Genomic DNA, 22,851 nt, shown 5'->3' with positions numbered 1-22,851 from the left:
CTCAATCATTTTAACGTTCTTGATGCTGTCACCTCTGAAATCTAGTGCTCTAATTGATGTCACGGAAAGTCAGGGGCAGAAAACTGCTTAACGGAGTGTTAATGCATCCCATGCTGGTTTGTTTGCAAAATGGTTCAAAGCCTTTTGAAGCCAACAGTTATATTTCTACTGACTTCTATGGAGCCAGCATGTTACTTTTTTAATATTAGCCACACAATGAAACTATTTCAAAATGGGTTTTAACATCTGCATCTTCTGGCATATTTGCCATATTAAATATACAAATTTGCTTCCTGCTTACTGCCAAAATCCTCAGGCCCATGAGTAGAAAGAAGAGCACATAAACTGAACAAAAGGATGGTATTCCATCACACGATGGTATTCCATCACATACTAGCTGGAATAAAAGTCCATTTTTTGTCTTTATGCTTAAGAGCTCTTAAAAATATGACACGATTACTACATAAAAATGGAGGTAAAGAAGGGTGATTATTAATCACTTGTCTTCTCCTGGAGGTAATGATTTCCTAATGCAATGAATTCCAAGGAAAGGCTGTTCTGAAATACATTCCTAGCTGAGAACAAGGATGCTATGCTTCAGCAAACACACAACTGATGTTATACATTATATATTGTACCCAAAAAGTGGATTTGTAAGGGAAACACTAATATCTTTCAGAGTCTCAGTGCTTCCGTATTTTGGGCATAGGAACAAACTTGTATGTCCAGACAAAAGATAATTGACGTATATCTTTTCTGCATACTGCAAATGTGATGACAGACAGCATAGCCTCTCCTGGTAGTCACTCTGAAGAGTGTTTCATTACTCTTTTCTTTTGCAATATATAAAATATCTGAAACAAAAGACTTAATTATTGAATACCACAGATGGTTTTTACAGTAGCCATGGTGAGGAATTTTACATAGACAGAGGGAGAGCCAGAGAAGGAAAGTGGCACCAGAGTAAAGTTCCAATTAAAGGAAAAAATAGAAAAATTTTTGGGAAATTTAGTTATTTCTTATAAAGAAAAGAACCGATATAGGCATATAAAAAAGAATTGCTCTGCCAACACACAAATTTCAAGGAAAACATGTCAAGCCCTGTTAGGTTTGTCACTAGCCTTTTTTTCGTGGGCATGTTCTGAGTTTCAGGTGGAAATTCTTTGATTACACTGTTGTGAGGAGGCAAAGTTTGATCAGTTGAGTCTTTGCCCTTTAGTTTCTGTGAAAGGCTTTTGTCAGAAGCTGTTACAGTGGAAAAAACTCATGGAGCATTTCTTGTAGCTTCAGAAGTTTGAATCTGTGTTTTGTAAATGCGTTGACTTTATTAGTAATGTGCTAACATTACACTTCAGAGTGAGTATTTTTAGTTGTCTGGTTTAACCAGTTTTGAGGTTGCTTTCATCTTCTCTCAATCTCATCTGAAATAGCTCCACTCCTCTCCTTTCATAAAATGATTTTAAACTTCCAGTTCAGCAGGAGAATTACTGCATTGGTTAAGAAATTTTCAGCTGACTTGGGTTCTGTTGGAGATACAGATTTCAGAGGTGGCTCTGATTTCTCACACCCATGCTAAGGAAATCTGTGCAAAATGCAGTTATTGCATGCAGTCTCCCACTCGGGTATGTGATGCACGAAGCACCTGTTGCAGAAGGCGCTTGGAGCCCAGGGGAAAGCCGGTCACCCTTCAGAACACACTCAGCTCTTCATTCATACCCTATCATTTTCAGGCTTTTCTGTCTCACTTGCTTTGCTCTTTGTCTTACTTAATTCATACATCAACTGGGTTTTTTTGGTGTGTCTATCCTCAGAAGCAATCATTAGAATTAAAGAGAGCATCGTAACCATGAAATGACCCTGCTGGACCACTCCATTTAATGAGCTAAACTCCTAGTTCGATGTCTTTTACTTCAGTAGGGTTGCTTCAAATATATATTAACTTGGTCCATTGTACATTTAGTCCTATATTCGTCTTCATTTTCCTTCGATATTGTGTCTCCTCTGTTCATTCCTTCTAAATGAACTTCAAGGATTTAACTCTAGACATCAGTATTTCCCTGTAGCTATTAAGTAATGTAATTGCAAAATAATTTTCTTCTCATAAGGCTTTCCACACTAGTTTTTCAATCACTATCAGCCTTTTGATATATGTTATTGAAGCATATCATAATTTATGAATATCAGGCTATACAGTTTTTTGCGTAGGTGTAGTAGGTGGTAAAGCTCACTTGTTTAGATTGCAGATTTTTTAAATAAAATGTGAATGGAGAGTAGCACAGATCAACATTTTATAAAATGTTTTATTCCTCTACCTCAAGATATCCTGTGATATATAACACATAATATATGGGCCTGACCCTGGTTGAAAAATGGATGTGATGAAACCAGCAACTCAAAATAAAACTCTGGGATGACTACACAATTATTGTTATACTGATAACTGTAAATTATAGATTAATGTTATGGTTATTAATCTTATAGCTATATCATCAAGCTGTGACACATGCATGACAAATTGATTCTTATACAGTAGAATCTAATTTGTGCACTTTCTGATTTGCCCCGAAGTATATCATTCCTGACTGCTGAGCAGAGTCGTAATAACAGAGTACTATAGTAAGGTCAGTGTTAATATAGTTGCTTTCATTTTTAAACTTCATTACAGAATATGTACTAGTAGGCTATGAAAAAAATCACAAATAATTTAAATTAAACACTTGTCAAAATAAATGAGGAAAGTACATCTTAGGTTTATTAATTGCTTGTTCTCTTGCTTTATAATTAACAACATTTGCTAATTTCTAACGGATCACTCAGTCATTAGTCTGTGAAAGATTCCATCATGTACATGGGCATTTAATGTTCACCTCAGACCCTCTCCATCTACAGCTGTTTGAATTAAGTAGGTACTAAAGTAAAAAAGTTTAATATACCTGCAAAAATGCATTCAAATATATGTATGTGAATTTATTTGCATTTATGTATTCAATTAATGCGTACTTCAAAGTCATATAGAATTTATCACTGTAAAAGCATCAAAATTACAGCCAACCGCCTCTGATTTCTACAGGCCAAAGACCTGCGCTACAAAGCAAGGGAAGACAATAGATCTTGCAGGAAAAGATGTTGGAGGGGATTATCTTCATTCTTTTACTGTTTTCTGAAGCCCAGCCCAAAATTTTTGTTTTCTGATCATTATAAAGGAGATAGCTTGTGATAATAAATCACTACTGCTTCCACGCCCTCAGCAATTCTTGTCTGAACATTTCATGATATGTCTGACACCTGCCTTCTTATTCAGGGGCTCACAGGAGAGCACAGTCTACTTAGTGAGAAAGCTTTTCCTCCAAAAATAAATAAGCAACTTATTATGACTGATCTGCCCAGGACAAGTCTGAAGATCTGGTCTCTCACTGAGGCAGTTTTGCGCTACCTTTGTATTTAGGACATACCAAGAACATACGTTGCCAACTTCCATTTCCGTTAGTACTGCTAACAAAGTGCATTTATTCTTGTGGCTGTTCACTTTTTCTATCTGCTTGCTGTAATTTGAACTTGGTCTTCTATCACTCTCAGAAGAGATCTATCAAAACATTTCTGTCTGTGGTTCTGAGCACTATGAACACAATGCACATTGGTACCTGGTTGGCTTTAGTTCACTGGGCTGGCATTATTCCATAAAAGGAAGTTATTCTGGGCTTTAAGTTGCCAACCTTGTGGTTTTCTTCACTTTATTCATAAGTAGCGTGCCATGTGTCATACACAGAAGTAGGTAGACACCTCCCAGTAAGGAGGGAGAAGGGATAGCTTGGCTTCTAGGTCAAAAGGAAACAGACCTCAACTCTCTTAAGCTACTTGGGCCTAAGTAGGAAAGCAGGCTTTTCATAGATAAGAAGATGGCATTTACACTGCTGTGCAGAGACAGATGATGACTGGGCAAGTTAGCCACAAATTACTAACCCATTACTTGCCTGTAGGACTTCAGAGATGGCGCTGGGTGATCTATGTGGTATTCTAAGATGGGGAATGTCAGGAGGATTCTGTACCTTAGAGGATGTTTTAGATATATTTTGCTGACAGATAAGCTAGATCCAACGCTCTGTGCACTTTCAGTTATCCCATTCGCCCCGTTCAGCAACATCACTGGACCAGAATATGCACACACTTGAGCCAGTGCTTGGGTCTGGCTAACTTAGATCCTGTTGTACGTATAGCCTTTTAAGACAGCAAGGGAAGAAAAGTGTTTTTACAGAAAAGTACCTATTCTAACACGGCATTAGGCCGAGATCGATGATCAGTCGCATAAAATTAGGATAGTGGAGTCTTATTGCTAGTGAACAGGTTCAGGATAAACACAGCAAGCGCTCTTAGCGTGTCTAAAATAAAACCTGGTGTGTCTCACTGTAGGAGTTCCAATCTAAATTGAATGCAACAATTCATTTGGGGTTACAAAATTACAACGCTGAAGTGCAGGTCTCACTTGAAGCGTGCAATACCAATGATCATTCCTCAGATGAGGGCCTAAACAACTCCCTCAGCTCTGTCTTTTGTTGCTTTCTGTCACTCCCAACATAAAATCAAGCTCAGACAACTCCAGAGACGAAAGCTCCATGAACAAAGCACCAGCTTTGGTTCTGCACTGGTGCAGGTCTGGTGCAAGAAGCCTTGAATCTTTGCTTCAGTATCAAAAAAATGATTAGTCACACTTCATACCCACTGGGAAAATAGACTGAATAAGGATATTGTTGCTACTGCTTTTACAGTCTTATTACTGCAACAATTTGATGCAGAAGGCAGTACCTCATTTCCTGCCACTCACACACTCAGTCTGCACTGGGATGTGCCCAGCAGGTGCTGTGGAGATATTCTGACGTAAATATGACTCCAAAATTAATGTTATCCAATTTAAATAATTATTAGCCAGTCCTCATTGTTCTCTTTTCCCCACATTTCACTGCCTTTGATGAAAGACCAGTTCCTGTTGCTTGCTGTACTGTGGGATTTGCAGTCCATTGTGCATCACTAGAGAGGCATCTCTGAAGCTCTGGAATGCTCCAAAGTTGGGATGAAAACCAGTCAGTTTACCTGGAGATCTTTTCAAATGAAGTTATATGTTTTATCCACTGCCTTGTTTCCCCAGAAGGTAGAGGTTTGGGGGTTTTTTCCTAAATTCCTTTTTTTACCAGTAAAAGACCTGACAGCTAGAGACATAACATCAGTTTTATTGTCTCAGATTAGCAAATTTGGACTGTGGCCAGTCACTTCCAGGTTTGCGTTAAAAGCACAACTACACGTGCTGCCCTTCTCTGACAAAAGACAGACTTTTTCCCAGTTTTTCTCTTAGCACCAGCTATTGAAAAGCAAGGGTACACTTCATTTTGCCTATTTGTGAAGTGATCCAAAAAAAGATTGTCTTTAAGTGACAACATGAGAATTATTTTTAGATTGACACTTATAATCTTCACACCACCAGCAAAACACTTTTAAAGATGTAAGTTACTCCTTTATCCTATGTTATCTTTTGATATTACCAGCTTTTGTCCTAGCAACAGTTTCAACTAGAAGTATTTGGCAAAACTAACGTAAGAAGAAGTTCTCTAATGGCATAAGCAGCTAACAAGCTATCACTATTTCTCTGTTACACAAGGAGCAAAAACATCAAATAACATGGTAAGCTTTTATTTCTAATAAAATCTCTTCAAAGAGGTTGAGCTGCAGCTGAAACTTTACTAGTGAGTATAGATGTTTTATTGTGAGGTTTCTCATTTTTTATATCAAGCGAAAAATTTCAGTAACTTTATAGACACAAGCGGCTGTATTGCATGTAACAACTGAATACTCATTTCAACTCAAAACATTCCCTGTTTACTTTAGGTTAGCATTTTGTTCAGCAATTGTAGTAGTATCTCAGTAACTGCTAAATTTGCCACTTAAAAATGAAACAATGTAACAGCACTGTGAACTGACCTGAGTCTCCAGCACACCGAAATTAAAGCACTGAGTGCCAAGGACTGGTAAAAGGACCATCTCACCTTATCTGCCTCCCTGCATCTATTCTTTCTGTTTACCATTCCAGTATTACCATATTTGCACTTATCTATTTCTCTGTTAAAGAAAGCCTGCAAAAATTTAACTACCTAATTTATGTTCCATATACAATTCATGCAGTATTTTGGTACCCAACCAGCTAACTTCAAAATCCAGCTTTAACATTCTTACAAACAAAATCCAGATTGCTTTTTCTATCTAACTAAAAAGTTCTGTGTTAGGATCTTTAGGTACTTCTCTTTCCTCTGTAGTTGCATTAACATGTAATTGGCCATTACTCTTAAGTAATCATTTTTATGGAAATGCATTACAAACAATTTTCTCCAAGCCTTTCAATGAAGCATTCATCATGAGAGGCATGGCTGGTACATATTAAGCCTTCAATTGTAGCAGTCGAAATATTCCACCGCATTCCCCCGGTCTTCCCTGGAAACAGAGTGTCTGGTTTCTACACTTGCATAATTACATGGTTCAGATCATTTATTCCTATTGTAAAATCAGATCTGGGCCATTTTATTCCTCGTGTCACTCTCAGTTCTCTCACCTCCCATAATTAACAGTTTCTTAGCAGTCAAAAAACATTTTATATCCATAGTTGAATTGAATAGTCAATTTGAAAAATGCAAGACTTAGTATGATGATGATTCATGTAGAAGAAAATGAATCAGAAACTCTTATCTTCATTTCTGTTACTGAGCCTGGAGCTAGTGACACATAGCTACATTACTGATTGGCTATGTTTTTTAACTGAAATTTCATTGTTTGACCATCTCATTGCATATTATTAATGCCTCAAGAATTTTTTAACTCCCCAGATTGGTTCTGCACAATCAAATAAGGTTACCAAGAAAAAAGACGCATTAGATGCATTTAAGAGAACAATTAGACCTCACAAACACATGAACTTCCTGGAACACGTTTAGGCAGTGACAATCTCACTACTCCACACATTATTTACTGCAATGAGAAGTCCTAGTGTAGTTAGAAAACAATAAATATCAAAACAGACATAAGAAAATAAATATTAAAAAAACAAAGACACACCAGTTAAAGCTCAGTGGAATTTCTCTTGACTGCAGAGACTGTGTTCTGTAGAAGCAGTACAGGTAAATTTACAATAGAAAGAGAACCCAGAAGCAAAGAAAATGTCCACAGCGGTTTGTGGGGAAAAAACAGATTTGCTTTCTCATTTTCTTTCTGATGGCATTTATCCCTTGTGCCAAATTCATCTCAGATTTTTTTACTCCATACTTTTTTCTTCCATCAAAGGTATATTAATGCCATGCCTCAATTCATCCCAGAAACAAGAGTAATTGCAAATAAAGAAAACTGGATTTTGGTGGACAGTATTTTTACAGTTAGCAATCCAAAGAGAGTCGGAAACGTGAGAAGGACATGGTGAGGTAATAATTACTTCAACTGGTACGTGGCCACATGCTGCTCCCATATGCACACACTCCCCTAAATGAAATAGTTTCAGCATTTTTTGCTTTGCCGTGTTTCCTCATCTATACTGTGTGTTAGGGGAGTAGGATATTTCACTGACCTCCTGGGCCCTCTTGCTGGTAAAATTCAGACTTTTAGAGGTTTGGGTAAGCCCATTAAAGAACCTGTCAAGGCACCAGCACTTTCACCTGACACTTGTTCAGTACATTACCATCCATTTGTTCCTGTAACCCTGTGAAGCCCATCCTGCTTCTGTTAATCCTTTTGAAGTAGCAGATTGTTTCATACTGGGTTTGCTGTGCAAAAGCCTGCAGCACTGTAGATTCTGCCCCCTTACCGAGCCTCTTCTTGCTGGGCTTTGTAAACTCAGGAGGTTCACCATACCGGAGAAGCTGGAGGAAGCCTTGTCCAGTTTCAAGTCCAGGACTGGAGGCACAGATTGGGATCATTTTCATTATTCTACTTAATGCTCTTTGCTTCGAGTAGAACTGGTTTATATGTTCAGTTCATGGTAGTTTAACCCAATAAATGCCTAGAAAGCTGCTGCACAGTCACATTGCAAGGATGGATATTGCCTAAACCTGGACAGGTATCTTTTTGCTTGCTTTGTTGCCCCAGTGTGTTTCCTTGGCTTCACCAGTGTTATTTCAGTACATGTCAGCAGCCTATGAGCTAGAAGTTACCTAACAATTTGCAGAGCAGCCCATGAGGAAGCAGAACTAAAATGCTAATTAGGGTATGTTGGGGCTCTTAGACAGGAGGTAGTGAGTAGAAGGGCTGAGAGGCATGAGAACCGAAGCATGGTAGGGTGGTTGGTGGAACACTGCCTGTACGCGAGCCCAGGCGTGCGGGGTCACACTGCGGGCTGGCTTCGTGCAAAACCCCTTGGTGCTCGTGTGCTGTGCACCCAGAAAGCAAGCAGAACATGCATGCTTCACGTGCTTCAGGAAGTGCGCATGGAAGTTTCCAGAGGAAAGACTGGAATAGATACGAACAAGCCCTGAACTGTTGCGTAAATAATTATCTGTGTAGATGTACACCAAGTTTAAGAAAAGCACAGAGTGTTCTTTCTTCATGGGCATTTACATATATGGTTACTGCTGGACACTTATTTTTGGTTTTTCCCTTTTCTCCCTGTGTGGGTTCCTTCTGCCTTATCTGTGTCCAGATCTGACAGGAAATTGAAGTTACAATCTTATCAGCTACTTTAATTATAATACTGCATTACAGTGACGTTACTCAGTAATTCTAGTGAGCTAGGACCAGGGCCAGGGAGGTAGTATTTCGAAAATATGAAAAATCACTATAATGTAAATTTATTATTATTATTCCTGACAAACCTGCTGCCCTGCTCCTCAAGACTTTCCACAAGCTAGGAAGTATAATTACTGCCACAAGGCTACAGTCATTGACCTAGCCATTCTGGGCAATGCAGCTTACACCTGCCAGAGCATCACTTTTCAGCGGTGTCATGTTGTCCGCCTTGCACGTGTTACACACTGCTTGTGGTAAGGCTAATAATCAGACACAGACTGAAATGACTTTTCTCTGTTGCAGTCATTCAGTACCAACTGCTCTCAAACCATTTAAATGTAATAATTTTTTTTCCCTTTCCTATTCAGTCTCTGCCAAAGTTTTAAAATAGTCTGAAGTCCTTCATCTTATGATTATTTTAGTCTTGCCTAACTGTCAAGTCAGATTATGGTCAGATGTTACCATATATTAATTCAAACAAATTTTCTAGAGTTTTGGGCCAAATACACAGCAGTGGAAATGCTATGAATGCATGATGGATCGGGTAAAAGATTCAAGACTTCAATGATTTTTAGCAAAGAAAAAAAAATGTAGTTTGTTTGAAAGATGCTCTTATAAAACATACCTTAAAGTTATTTTGTTATAAAATGCTGTTAACGGTCTAATTAGCTTTTTTTATGCAGCCCTTTGACAAACCGAAATAAGAAAATAGAAGCAGCTAACTCTGTTTTTTCTTTGAATTTCAGGTATTGTTGCAGTCCTTTTCTGTGGAGTCACGCAGGCCCATTATACCTACAACAATCTGTCACCAGATTCCAAAATGAGAACTAAACAGGTAGGGCATGGAAATAACTGACTTTGTGTCTTCAACTGGCGTAAGGAATAGACAGAGGTATAGGAATATAGCTGGATGGGATTTCATCAACGCAAAGGAAGAGGCTTATGTCTTCACTAAGGGAAAGACTGGAGGTTTTGTCAAGAAAACAGTAACAATTGTCTGGATAAGCAGAAAATATTAGAATCTGTTCTTCCCACGAGACCCGAAATGTCAGTTTGGGAGATGAAGGGTGAGGAGATAACAGTTTACACTAGCTTCCATACAAAAATGCTACAAAGTTCAGGAAATCAAAGAGCTGTGATAAATAAGAGAGAAGTGGTTGGAGAGATTGGATCCATGTGGATTTTTGCAAAGGAACTGTATAAACTGCAGTCTGGCCCACAGACTTGAGCAATGGCATCATTTCATTTCTGCCTCGTTAAAAATCTGACATAATTAGAAAGATAGTGATTTTTTTCCATTGTATTATTTAGAGTTTAGAGACAAGAGCAATTTGATCATCTGTTTTTTGTTTGAACAGGTGATTAGTGCAATTGTAATTATTTTTTAAAACTTGGGGCTGTTCTTAGTACTAGATGTATGGCAATGCAGTGTGGAAAACACTTTTCGGCACAAGGATTAACTTTAGACTACCTCGCCACTACCTAGATGCTGTAAGAAGTCATTTAAACACAGCTTTCTTCCCTTTTAATGTTGACTCATGTGTCCCAAGAACCCCTGGTTGTAGAAAATCAATCTTCTAAAACAAAATGGAAACATACGATGCAAGATTATGATTTTCATTATGTAATCTGGAACCTTTTTCAGCAATTCCTGATTTTTAAGCATCAGAAATTTTACGTAGAAAATTTCATCACTTCTTGCACATCTCAATTTAATCAAAAATCCCATTTTCTAGCAAAAACAGTTTGATAGAAAAAGCACTGGCTGCAGTATCAGTTCAACTGTCAGACTCTCTCAGATTTTAAATCACAAAAAAGTTTCTGGTCAGTACGTCAGAATAAAGTGTTAGCTATTGCACAGGAGAAGTCTTCTCAATTGCATTTCTTCATACCAGCAGAGGCTGATACTTTTGAAAAGTATTCCAGCAGAGAAGAGAGCCTTTCTCTGATAACCGTGTCGTAAGGGAATAACATTTATATCTACTGTAGAATTGTTTCTATTTTGCAGAAATACTGAATTGCATATGCTGTTACTACCCTTGCATATAACAGTTACAATTGCAGGGATTCATTTGCAAGATTTAGTGATGCATAGTGTCAGAAAGAGAAAAAGAAAGGCCATGGTATTTTCAGTTACATATGAACCTTTTCAACAGAATTAACTAACATTTAGTTTAGATGCATACTGATTTTGTTCATGTTTACTCTTTCATTCCCTCCCATTCAACACTGCAAAACAAAATAGTGAAAATAAACTGAATCTACCCTTGAACACACAGAAAGGGGATTATGTGTTTCTCTATGGAACTATGAGTTTTATGCACCATTTCTGTTTTTCTCTTCCCCCATAAGCTCTTAATCCTCAGCCTCCCTTACGATATGGTTCAAAAATTGTTGTTAAATTCCTCTGAATTCTTCTAATTTATTTTCTAATCCAAAGATTACCCATTTGTATGCATCTGTTTCAGCAAGACCTGCACTGCCTCTTTCTTCCTCTCCCTCAAGAATTCTCTTCAAGCAAATTTACTAAGCCACACACTTGGCATTCTCGTAATCATATGTGACTTCAGTGCATTTTAAATGAATGTTGTTGCCCAGACAGACGGCTTCGCTCTCAATCTAAGTCATTTTTATTACTCATTACTGGCCAAAATCAAGGGCTTTTCAGTTCATTTATAGAATTATTGCAAGGCAGTCTCTCTCTTTTGTTACAATATGACAGATCTTTCAGTAAGGACTGGTGAACTGTAATGCACGCTGACAAAACAGTGAGTTAAGGCTGAAGCTAAAGCTGACAAAAAACATGGAAATTAGATTTCAAACTGTAAATCAGATTGTGAAATTGTGTGAGCTGTTTTTAAACAAATGCTTTTTCTCTACTGCTTTGCATAATTTTCTTTACATTTTTTACTGGCTGTTAAAATTTCATAGCTTGATGGTAAAATTCAATATACAATGATAGAGGTGCTGTTTCTGGCCATGATGCCAAGTTCTGCATTTCTCATAATACCTGACCATTTGCTCTAAATGAATATATAAGAAAAAAAAGACCAGTATGATTTTCTTCAGATAATGATATGAAATGAAAACTTATCTACAGTTCTTAAATGAGAATGTAAGAACCTCTATTAAGAAAGCCTGTTAAAAGATGCCATGTAATTATTAGTCCCCATGTATCCTTTATTATCCGGTCAATCACTGTTTAACATTCCATGAAAGAGAAATATTAGATTTCAAGCATGTGAGACTTACAGAATCTGCAAGTATCAAGTAACACAAATCTTGTCATAAACAATGGATCATTTTAACACTGTCATAAGAAATGTAAGATAACAAAGATTTAGTGAAAAAGCAGGCTTTAGAGAGTTTTCATTCAATCTAATTATCCCAGTTCTCACTAAGTGTTTATAAACATTCTGTCTGTGCATTTTTATTGTTTATTTTTAACATGAATGATGTTTTATGGCAGTATTTTCAAGTCATCATCACTGACTATAGTCATAGCGATTTTAACATTAAATTGACACTGCCATCCCTGGCAAAACAGTTTGGTCAAACAGAATGCTCCCGAGTTTCATACATTTAAAGTTTAATTTATCCAAAATATCTTTAGTGAAGAAGAAGATGAAACTGCTAGGACCCGATCGAAAGCTATTTGATTCTGTGCAGCTTTCTCTAGAATAATTCACAGCTGCTAGCATAACCCCACATTATGTTGCAGACAAACTGTTGCTTCTAAATCTTAAGACATTAAAGTTCAAATTTTACATTAGGTTCTTCACATATAAGGCCAGGTTGCATTAATTTGCCCAGCTACAGTAAGTCAGTGGCTGGGCAGGGTGTTGCTAGAAATTACTGGTTTGTTGAAAGCAGGAGACTGTAAATCCCTACATGTCAGCTCTAGAAAGGGATGCACAGACGATACTGTGTTTTCTACAGGAAGAGAAGACATTCCTCACTACTTTTTTCTCTCTGCCCTCTATCTGTTTCACTCAAATGCCAAGCTAAGACCAGCACAGTTTCTTAGTGGTGGAGTGGTAAGAGAAGCATCTACCTTCTCTAACAGCTATAAATGTTATCCATCATACTTATGAGTTACATCATTTTTGGGTACGTTCCTTTCACTCCAGGGAACAGGGCCATACCTGTCTTTGGTGAAGTGTGCAAGGATTTGGAGAATTCTGCTTTCAGACAAATGACAGTGCCAGCAAGTCATAAAAACTGGAAAGGGAATTCTGAAATGCATCTCCTATGGAAGCAGAGCCAGGGAATTACTAGAAGGCACAGGAAAGCACACCCAGCCAGCAAGGGGGTATGTCACACACTGCCCTGCCTGTCTCCATTCATTCCACCAGTCTAGCCCTTGTTTACATAGTTATCTCTCAAATAGCTGTGTCTAACAAGCTTGTGAAGGTTGCTTTCTCAAATGAGGTGTGATAGCATTTCTAACTAGTTAAACAGTTACTCACACTTTTTGCTGATCCTGATAGCAAACCCATTAGGGAACACCTGCCTTACAGACAAAAGCTTCTGGCCTGATTGTTCAGCTGCACTGGGCGTGCAGTATGCACAAGATGCCACATTAAGATTTCAGCAGACATTCACCTCCAAGGTTTTACACAACCTTGAGAGCAGGGTAAAGGTAAGACAAGAGAACTCAGTGATGCCTAACTTCTCAGTAACTTTACCAAAGTATTTAGTCTTACTTGGACTGCTAGAGGAAATTAACTTACCCTGAAGGACTGAAAGTTCAGACTGGTCTTTGGGCTTTGCTCACTGATGGACGTAGTACTGACTGCTTCAAATTTTAACCTCCATACTATAAAGCAGACATGGTTATCTCAGACTGTGAAAAGTCATCACTTTGCAGAAGAGCTTCTAATATCTCCTGGAAATCCCTTGAAAATACATTAAGCCTTCAAAACTTGCTTAGCTCATTTGTGATATAGCTATACATTTTCCAACAAGGAAACAGGCTAGGGATCAATTAGCTGATTGCTGGATCATAAACTGAGTTTGGTGTAAAAGGGTTGTGTTTATAAGCATATTAATTTAGTGCTACTTAATCATATTAATTGAAAAAGGCTGACAAAACTATAATGAAAGAGATAAGTTTTTAAATCCTCAGAAACTGTAAATCAGATCATTATAGTCTTTTGACCCTGATATGTCATTGAATGGCCTCAATATGGACTTCAGACTTGATGCTGTTCCATCCATAATTATTGACTCACTTCTGAAGCAAATCAGAACACAAGAGTACAACTTTACTTTTAAAGTATACCAGTGGAGATGTCCAAATCTACTGAAACAGGGGGGAAAAAAAGATCAATTAATCAAAGGAGCGGTTCCTGAACAGCAATCAGACAATGTTTAGTGAAAACATCCTTGTAGGACTAAAGGCAAAGAGGTGGCTGAAGTCAGTTTTGGGCTCACCATATCCAAATGAAGCACCACCACCGTGATCTGGTCATTCTGCTGCTTTTCTGTTGGCCCAGCTATCTTACAAACAAGTTACCAGCACACCTACGCTCAGAATTGAAACAACAGATCTCCTTTCTCTAGATACATGATACAATGACTACCTTATAGGATTCTTCCCTCAGCTATCTTTTTGTAAGAAAAGGAATAATGCACTGCAAATTCTGCTCCAGTAGCAGAATGCTTTCTCCTGACTTTGTTGTTAAAAGCACACGCAAAGAACTGCAGCAACTGCTTTTACCTTTCTGTGACAGAAGGGAAGCAGCTGAGTAGAGATGGCTGTGTACTACTACTGCCCAGACTGCGTCAGTTTGCTCTTTGCGAGCACACGCACACCTAGCACCCATATTGTATGTGGGAGAAGCAGCCCTCTAAAACCATAGAGAGCAACAGCAAAAACAGAAATAGGTTTAGTGCCCTGACCTTAAACACTCCAGTCACACAGGACGTGTGTGCCCTGTGGCTTTAGTCTTGCTATTGCTGAGTGTTTAAGAGGCCAAACAATTACAGCTCTGCTTACTTCTAAAGCACACAACCTGTATTAATTTATCTCTGGTTAATGCCTGCTATTTTCTATTATCAGACATTGGATTGTTTATAGATAATTAGTTTACACTTCTAGGAAGAAAACGCCACACAAATGACGGGATTTAATGGCTCTTACAATTCAGTCTCTTGACTTTTAAATAATTCAAGAGTATTTCTAGACTGAGGAAAACCCTACTTACAGTAAAATGTCCTCGATAATTAGCAAAGCAGCAACCACCACAAAACATAATTCTCATCCTTTTGAAAGGAGCAGCCTAATTGGAAGCTGCTGTTGTGATTTGTTCAGGAGCTCCACTTACGAAAAAATTACCTTTAAGGCACTGCAAGAGGTCATTCCACATAAATGATTGGCAGAGAGAAAGACTGAAAGAAAATTGTCTTTCAAACAAGATTACTACCAGTATCAGATGCTAATCAGTCTTTCCATATGTGCTGTGAAGGAGGAATCTGCTTTCCCAGCACACCACAATCACAATTGTCTGCAGGAAAATTTCATACTAGAATGTTTTTTTATTATCTTCTGAGGTATATAGCACCACGAGCTATTTAATATAAGGAAACATATTTGGTGGCTAATACTCTGCAGGTAAACTGGAGATTCTTTTTGACTAATACATGGCACTCAGGTCTGGCACTCTTGTAAAAGTATACAAGAGGTCCTTGCCTAAAGGATTCAGTAATGTCCAAATTCCTAGTTAGCATTAAACAGGATGCATGTCTGAAGTACTTTCTTCCATTTAAGTGGAGACTGAGCATAAAAGTTAGTTCTGATGGGCACTGTCTCCTTCTGTCTCATGGTTCCCTTTCTGCAGCTGGACAAAAAAACGCAATTTCCAACCTCCTTGAACCCCTGCAAGTTCAGACTCAAAAGCAATAAAGACTGGGACTTCAGGCAGTGCTGCTCAGGAAAGAGTCCAGGTGACCAACTTACAGTGGTCAGTACAAAGGCCTGCAGAAGCAGCTACTTCTGATAACAAGAGCAAGAAAATAAAACAGCATTTGGCAAGATTTATTTCTATTTGGATAATATTATACGGTTTTCCCCTTGTTTTAGCCAGTTTTGCTTAAACACTTTGGAAATTAGTTACATTAGGGAAAAACCTAACCTTGCTCTTATGTTCTTATATTTCACCAATATATATATATAATTTTTTTTTTTCCAGGACATAGAAATGCCCCTGTTCTTTTTCTTTCTGAGAGAATAAAATGATACAGACATAAAAAGGTTGTAAGCCCAGAGTTAAAAAAAGAAGAATGGCTTATGCTGCATTCAGCACACGGCTGTTAGGACTAGATACCTGAAATTGCAGGTAGAAATTTCTGCTAGCTTTGAGACACCTAACTTATATTGAAAACAACAGAAGTCACAGTTTTAGACCCTTCTAAAAGTCCAAAAGCTCACATCTCTAGATATTAGCTATCATTACAGCTCTAACCTAAGCACCCTGAAGAGAAGCAACCCCTCATTCTTGTCCTGCGCTTTCCCTCATAACGTTCAGTTTTCCCTCCGGAGGCTCTAAATGAGCTCAAGCTGCGGCAGAGGCATGCTGGCGAAGCCGCGTATTCCTGAGCTGGACCGTCATAGCTTGCTAACTCAATGCATCTCTGCAGAGCCACTGGGTCTGTTACAAACAGGCTGCCCTCGTTTATAAATTGCCTTCTTATCTCTAATTGAATATGCACCACATGCGTAGCACTCATAATAATTAATACCTTTAAAATGGGTTGCAATTGACAGGAAGCATACAATGAATTCCAGTTCTCTATGCAGCTATTTTCTGTGTTTAGCAGAAAAAGCTGAAGCCTGGAAATGTGCCAGATGCATTGTTTGACCAGATGTACCATAAGATCTTGTGGAACCCTGTAGAATAGTATAACGCTATAAAGAAAGCTAAAGCTGCTTACTGTAGGGGTTTAACAAGAAGAATCATAACAACACAAGAAAATCTTGATTTCTGCAAAAGGAATTATACTACCATGCCTTTCAATCCGAATTTCTGAACAAAATCCCTCATTATCTGACTGATGTTCCTGATTACTTAACCATGCTAAAAGAATGTTAATCTGCAGTCTCTTTATGTGCAGCTCCCCTTAAATTTATGTGGAAATGCTGTAATTGTTTCCTCTCTTTTAGCTGTGAGCTACATGATGGATGGTAAACAGCTAGGAAACATTGCTACAAGTAAACTGATAACAGCAGGCTTTATAACTATGGTATATCAGTAATTAGCTGCATAATTTATGATTTAGATCATAAATTAGCTTCTATCCTATCCACAATACTGAATATATTGGGTGTCCACATAAAGAAATCTCGTTAGAGTATTCGGTTCTATACTTCATTCTTTATTCTCCATTTTTGCTCTGTTTTTGCATACCTGCTTTAGTGATTCCTTTAACTGAGAATGTGCAGATTTACTCTGACCTCATTAGTTCCCATCAAGCACATGTCCCTTTGTCATCAGCATTTTGTGAGGAATACCGTATTCTAGCATCTTACACACACACCTCCCTATAAATAAAAATAGTATTTTGAACCTATGAAAAAGAGATCTTGTCTCAAAAAAACAGAGGAAAACAACTTTTTTTCATTTTGCTTAAGCACAGGAACTGGAAAATACACATGCTCAAGTGAAATTCATACCCTGGAGAAACCCAGAACTGTAGTGAAAGCACTGTTTCTACAGAGAAGGTTGTCTTGTTGAAAAATTGTGTCATTTTTGATGCTGGTAGGCTAGGGAGCATAATGCCGTATGCAAACTAGTTTCCAAATGGCTTCATTAAAGTTTTTACAATCTGTTTAAACATTAAACATTTTCTTTAAATATTAATAAAGTTCTTTGATTGCTAAGGTTATAGTTTATTCTTCACAGCGCGGTAGCAGATGCCAGCAGTTAGCTAACATATACCAACTGGAATTAAAACCTATAGGCAAAAATCTCATTGGCATATGGAGAAATATGTAATGGAATTCCAAACTGAGACACATGCTGTAGTTTCTTTGAAAGGTGCCCTGAATCACAAATGAGACTCTCGTAAGTCTTTGTCTGTGCAGTGGAGACAAACTGTATGGGGCTATGTAAGCTACTGCAGAATCAAAAAGCTGGTTTCGGTAACCACACAGATCATGTAATTTTACTTTGCACACATCCGTCATTGTGTCTCTCTCAATCTTCTCGCAAGAGGTTTGAAGAGCGACCTCTGAAACTTTTGTCCTTACTGTGGGTAGCCAGCACTTCTCCCTAGTTTTGAAGTCTGTGTCCATGCAAAGATCCAGCCTTGCACCCCACCTCTCTAAAGCGCATCTAGTGTGCGCAGAGAATCTCCTCTAAGTACCTAGGCTGTTAAATCAAGTCCCTTCCTAATTATTGCCATCCTGCTTGTCACTGCAACTGTGGGATGCATAGGGAGAAAAAGCAAACCAAAATCAGTCTAATCCTGGGCTATGAACATATTCTTGCCTCATGAACATGTCGTGCTGAAACAGAACAAAGTGTAGTTTAACATGACATGCTGAGAGTATATATGGTTACCTTTAGTTTGAAATCTATCTTACTCAATTTCATGTTTTGCAAATGTTGACAATTACAACATTATCTTAAACATATAGTCAGTCACAACTCAGAATTTGTGGCAGAGATAAAAAATAAAAGTAGGATTCTTCATTTAAGCCATTCTTCATTTTTCATACAGGTAAATTGATGTAATACAGTTTTATGTCAGGAACCAAAGCCCTTTGCCATTAATGATATTTGGCTTATGCTATAAATGAAGAGGTTCCAAATATTATGATAGTATAAGTAAAAACACTCAGATTCTTTCTTAAAATACAATTGTGTCCCAGTGGTAATAATTTTCTCTAACTTTTTCTTTGTCTGAAAGATTGACACTTCACATTAATGTTAGGTGATTTCAGTACAGGATTTATCAATTAATTCTCCAATTGTGGAACAAAGCCTGTAGAAAATATCTGTATTTCTATGCATAATACATTATACTGCTAAATTGGAATGCAGTAAAATTATTATGCACATAGGTTTACATAGTTTTTAATGTTGAGGGTATTATTCATAGGTTCCTTTGTTATAACCCTGTGTTGCCTTACACTTGGCACGAGCACATGTCAATGTGTTGATAATTGCTCTTCCCCTGGGGACACTGTGGTAAAGCAACGATGATAGCTGTTTGTTGCATGGTTAGATAGGTTACATCGTGATCTTTATAGAGCATCAAATATTTTGTCACAAGTGCGCACAGACCTCGCTGAAGGAAGCCTGCGTGGTTTGGGAGCTGGCAGCTCTACTGATGTCCGGAGGCCTCTCCTGCCCCTGCGAACGGCAGTGCTTTTGCCCTGCCCAGAGACTCCTGGGGCAGTGGGAGGCCTTAAGGAATTTGAGCTGTTGTGTGATTTCTGATGTTCCCAAACTGCTACTGACAGAGAACCATTCTTGCAATATGAAATATGTGTTATATACCTCTCCTTTCTAACTTACATGATTCTTGCATGACTGCTGATCCCTTACAATTCTCTTGCTAGAGATACCATCTGCAAAACTCCATTATCAGCTAAAAGACTGCACAAAAGCCTTGGCCAAAGCTTTTTACAAATATCTAGCTAAGACTAAAATTCTCTCACAATAAACTGCAAGAAGAAAATAAATACATGTAAAGAAGACACTACATTAGTCCAAAGCACTCACCAGCATCCCATCTTTTTAGTGACTGTACAGCTGTGTTTCCATTATACGATCAATGGATTTTCTACCTTCAAAAAAGACATTTATACAAAATGGTAGGACAGTGCAAGACATACTAAACAGCCAGCTATAGCTCATCTCTTTCTTATGGTCCCATCTGTGGAAATAACTGAGGGTTAAAAAGCTGTTTGTCCAAATCTTTCAGATTAAATGTCTAAATTTAGAGGGGCAAATAAGTGCCCCATCTTTCCACGCGTTTTGGTACCTATCTACTTTCATTCACCTAAAATACTGAAAATAGCATGCAAATCTGAGCATCTGTTTCAAGCTTTTGACTTTTAATTCTGCTTCAGTCACACTAATTTAGGGGGCGTTGATCGCGCTTTGCCTCCAGTGAACTTGAGAAGAGTTCCAAGCATCCTCAGAAGCATACATTCGTGTAGTGACTAATACTTTTCTGGAAAAATCATTTCTCTGTATGAGGTGCCAGATGATACTTCCCTAGTCCACCCCCCTTCTGCTTTCCTACAGATTCTTATCAGGAGCTATTTTTAAGGCGCATTAAAGAACGACTAGTTGGATCTTTTTACTATGGGTATTTAATGCGATATAAAATAAAGAGTGTCCTGAGCTCTCAGATTTAAGTACAGTTGAAGGCGTATCTTAGTTTAGGATTTCTAATTTCTGCACCTTCTTTTTTTTTTTTTTTTTTTTTTTGGCTGATAGCAGTTGTGGGATTAGTAAAACATTACCAAGAAGGCTACTAGTAATTTAGTAGACCTGAAAACACTAGAAATCTTTGCAATGCTTTCTCCAGCAGCTTCTATCCTGTTGGTTTCAGCCAGAGTCACATTATAGCCATAAGCAAACCTGCCCCATTAAAAATAATTATTGTTTATATTCAAGTAGCCACAGGCTACAGGTTTGTGTACACCTGCTTCAGGGGCAAGGTTTCACCTTTCATTCTTTGCACCCTAACAGCATCCAACTTCTGTAGCTTTTATAGCTTTGACATTATTAATCTTTGCCCTGTTTGTGCTTAATACTACCTATTCATCTCCATCGGCTTCTTTTACACATACTGTTGGTGTATGCAGACACACACAAGCCCACATATACATTCTGTGCTATGTAAAACGCACATATAAACAGCGCTGATAATTTCCTCTCTTTATGTTCATCACCTCCAATTATCTCTCATCTGCAAATTTTGGATATGTTTCACAGATACAAGCGCAGGGCTTTAGACAGCCCTTCACCACAGGAAATTGTTCACTCACTGTGGAAGTACCAAGGTTGCAGCCACTTTGAAGCCAGCTTGTATTTGATGACAGCTTTCTTGTGCTTTATCCACAAGATGGTCATTTGTACTGTTTTCAAAAAGTACATCACCAGCGAGTATCTGACATTTTCTGTGTTTAAGAAACTGGACCTTTTACACTTACTGTTGAAGGAAATCCCCCTCACATTCTGTCTCCTATATCTCATCTCCATACAGTATGTGCTCTAGGTTATATTCTGAAGTATAAAGGACTGTTAGATAAAGACACGTACTCCAATACTTCACGAAAAAAATGTGACACAGAACAACATAGTTGCAATTCACAGTTCTCAGTCTTTTTGTCCAAGTGAATCATTGATTCTTGAATAGCAGCTTACATCAAGAGGCAGGAAAGCTGTTTACGGATGATTGTAGAAATGAAACAAAAAAATTCCTGAATTCCCACCCTAAACTTTGCCATACAAGAGCAGATCAGGGGACCTACTAATCTAGTAACCTACTTCAGAAACTGGTACTAGAACCTGCAAAGTAATTGCAAATGATACTCCTGAACATAACTATAGGGTAGCATTCTGCCAAGGCAATGTAGTTAGAAGTTGGCTTATCAGTTATAAGTATTCAAGAATAAAAAATGGAGCTTAATATCATCAGGATCTTATGCTATTCAACACCAGTTAGAGGTAGAATAGTTCTTAGAGGGAGGGTGCTCTCCCTAGGTTAGAAAGAGGTAAGGTCTTGCATCCATTCCCCTCCAGCCTCTGTAAACAGTCTTCTAAAAAAAGCAGTATATATATGGAAAATCCTGAACAAATAACTGTGGCACAGAAAGTAGAAAAATTACTGAGTAAATACTCTTTTATCGTAGATTAGGCATTGAATAAAAACAAAACAGCATGTCATTGGAAAAAAAAACATGAATACTGCCACTGTTTTCTGTATAAAGGTAAAATGGAGTTTTTCCTAATTTACAGTTCTATAGCATTTTTCCACAGAAGAACTTTTACAGACTGTACAGGGAAGCATCAATATGGGTAGATAGAAGCTGCAATATAATTTCTATAGAACAGGTGCAAAGAGAGGGAGTATTTGTCCTGTAGTATGTTGGATTTGCAGTGATGTGGAAATCTTATAGCCATGAGCATCAGATAATTTTTTTGCAGTCTTGATTCTTGCTGGGAAGCATGCAGAAAAAACACTACAGACTTCAGAAGAATCCATTTTTTTTCTTCCGAAGAGGCTAAAGACCCTTACTAGTTCCTAATAAGTCAAAGACTGACTGAATTTCTTTCCAACACCCAAATCTTGGCAAGGAATGAAATTGTTTTTACGAACTCACTTAATATTAGAGAATATTTCCTCTCCGCAAATTGAAATAGAATAAATTGCATTTATCCTCCCTAGAAGTTGAATTGATCGCTTGAGGTTAGGACTGTGATGGCAAGTCACAGGAAAAAAAACACTTGAGAGGGGTGAAAAGAGAAAGATGAGATTGATTTTGGTTTACTTTTGAAAAATCAGCAGCAGTTCCTCTAATTCTGACAAAAATGCAGAAACACAAAAGATGTATTAGTTCATTGCAATTCTAAAGATGACTAAATTACATTGAGGAGATTACTGCTTTTCTTTGACCAGAAGAACAATCATGTTTTAAAGCATCTAAGTCTCCTTTGTTAGCTGCAATTTGCTTTGGCAAAGCCACAAATTATTTCTTTCTTTTGCTTATTTTTTGGACCATTGTTCTATATAGCGCTTAACTGCCAGTGCATGATGTCCCTGCTTTCACCTGATTGATGTACTGCCCTAGAAAGATGCCTTCCAAGAAACTATCTTGCAAGTTGCTCAGAATAGGTCACAAGCTTAAGACTAATTTTTCTTGATGTTATTATTATTTTGCAGGGTTTTTTATTCTTTTTCTTCTACACAGTTTATTCTCTGATTTCAGCTTTATAAGAATACTAGCTTAATCCCAGACAGTACGGTCTGTTCACAGCCTCACATTTTTCCATTACTGTAATTATCCCTCTATCAGTGAATGAAACAGCTATCAATGTTCCCAAAAATTTCCAAATTCATCCTTAAACACAGTGATTCCAG

At 37.9% G+C, this 22,851-nt stretch overlaps 1 protein-coding gene across 1 annotated transcript in view; it reads left to right on the top strand.

Annotated features, from left to right (window-relative positions):
* Nucleotides 1–22,851, top strand: part of SLC9A9 (solute carrier family 9 member A9) — a 220,026-nt gene that overhangs the window by 89,232 nt on the left and 107,943 nt on the right. The window contains exon 9 of the mRNA XM_009931818.2: nucleotides 9,495–9,583. Within this exon, the coding sequence (XP_009930120.2) occupies nucleotides 9,495–9,583 (89 nt within the window). The remainder of the gene's footprint in view (nucleotides 1–9,494; nucleotides 9,584–22,851) is intronic.

This window comes from Opisthocomus hoazin, chromosome 4, assembly GCF_030867145.1.
Source record: "Opisthocomus hoazin isolate bOpiHoa1 chromosome 4, bOpiHoa1.hap1, whole genome shotgun sequence".
NCBI lineage: Eukaryota > Metazoa > Chordata > Aves > Opisthocomiformes > Opisthocomidae > Opisthocomus > Opisthocomus hoazin.
This window is presented reverse-complemented; position numbering and strand designations above follow the sequence as displayed.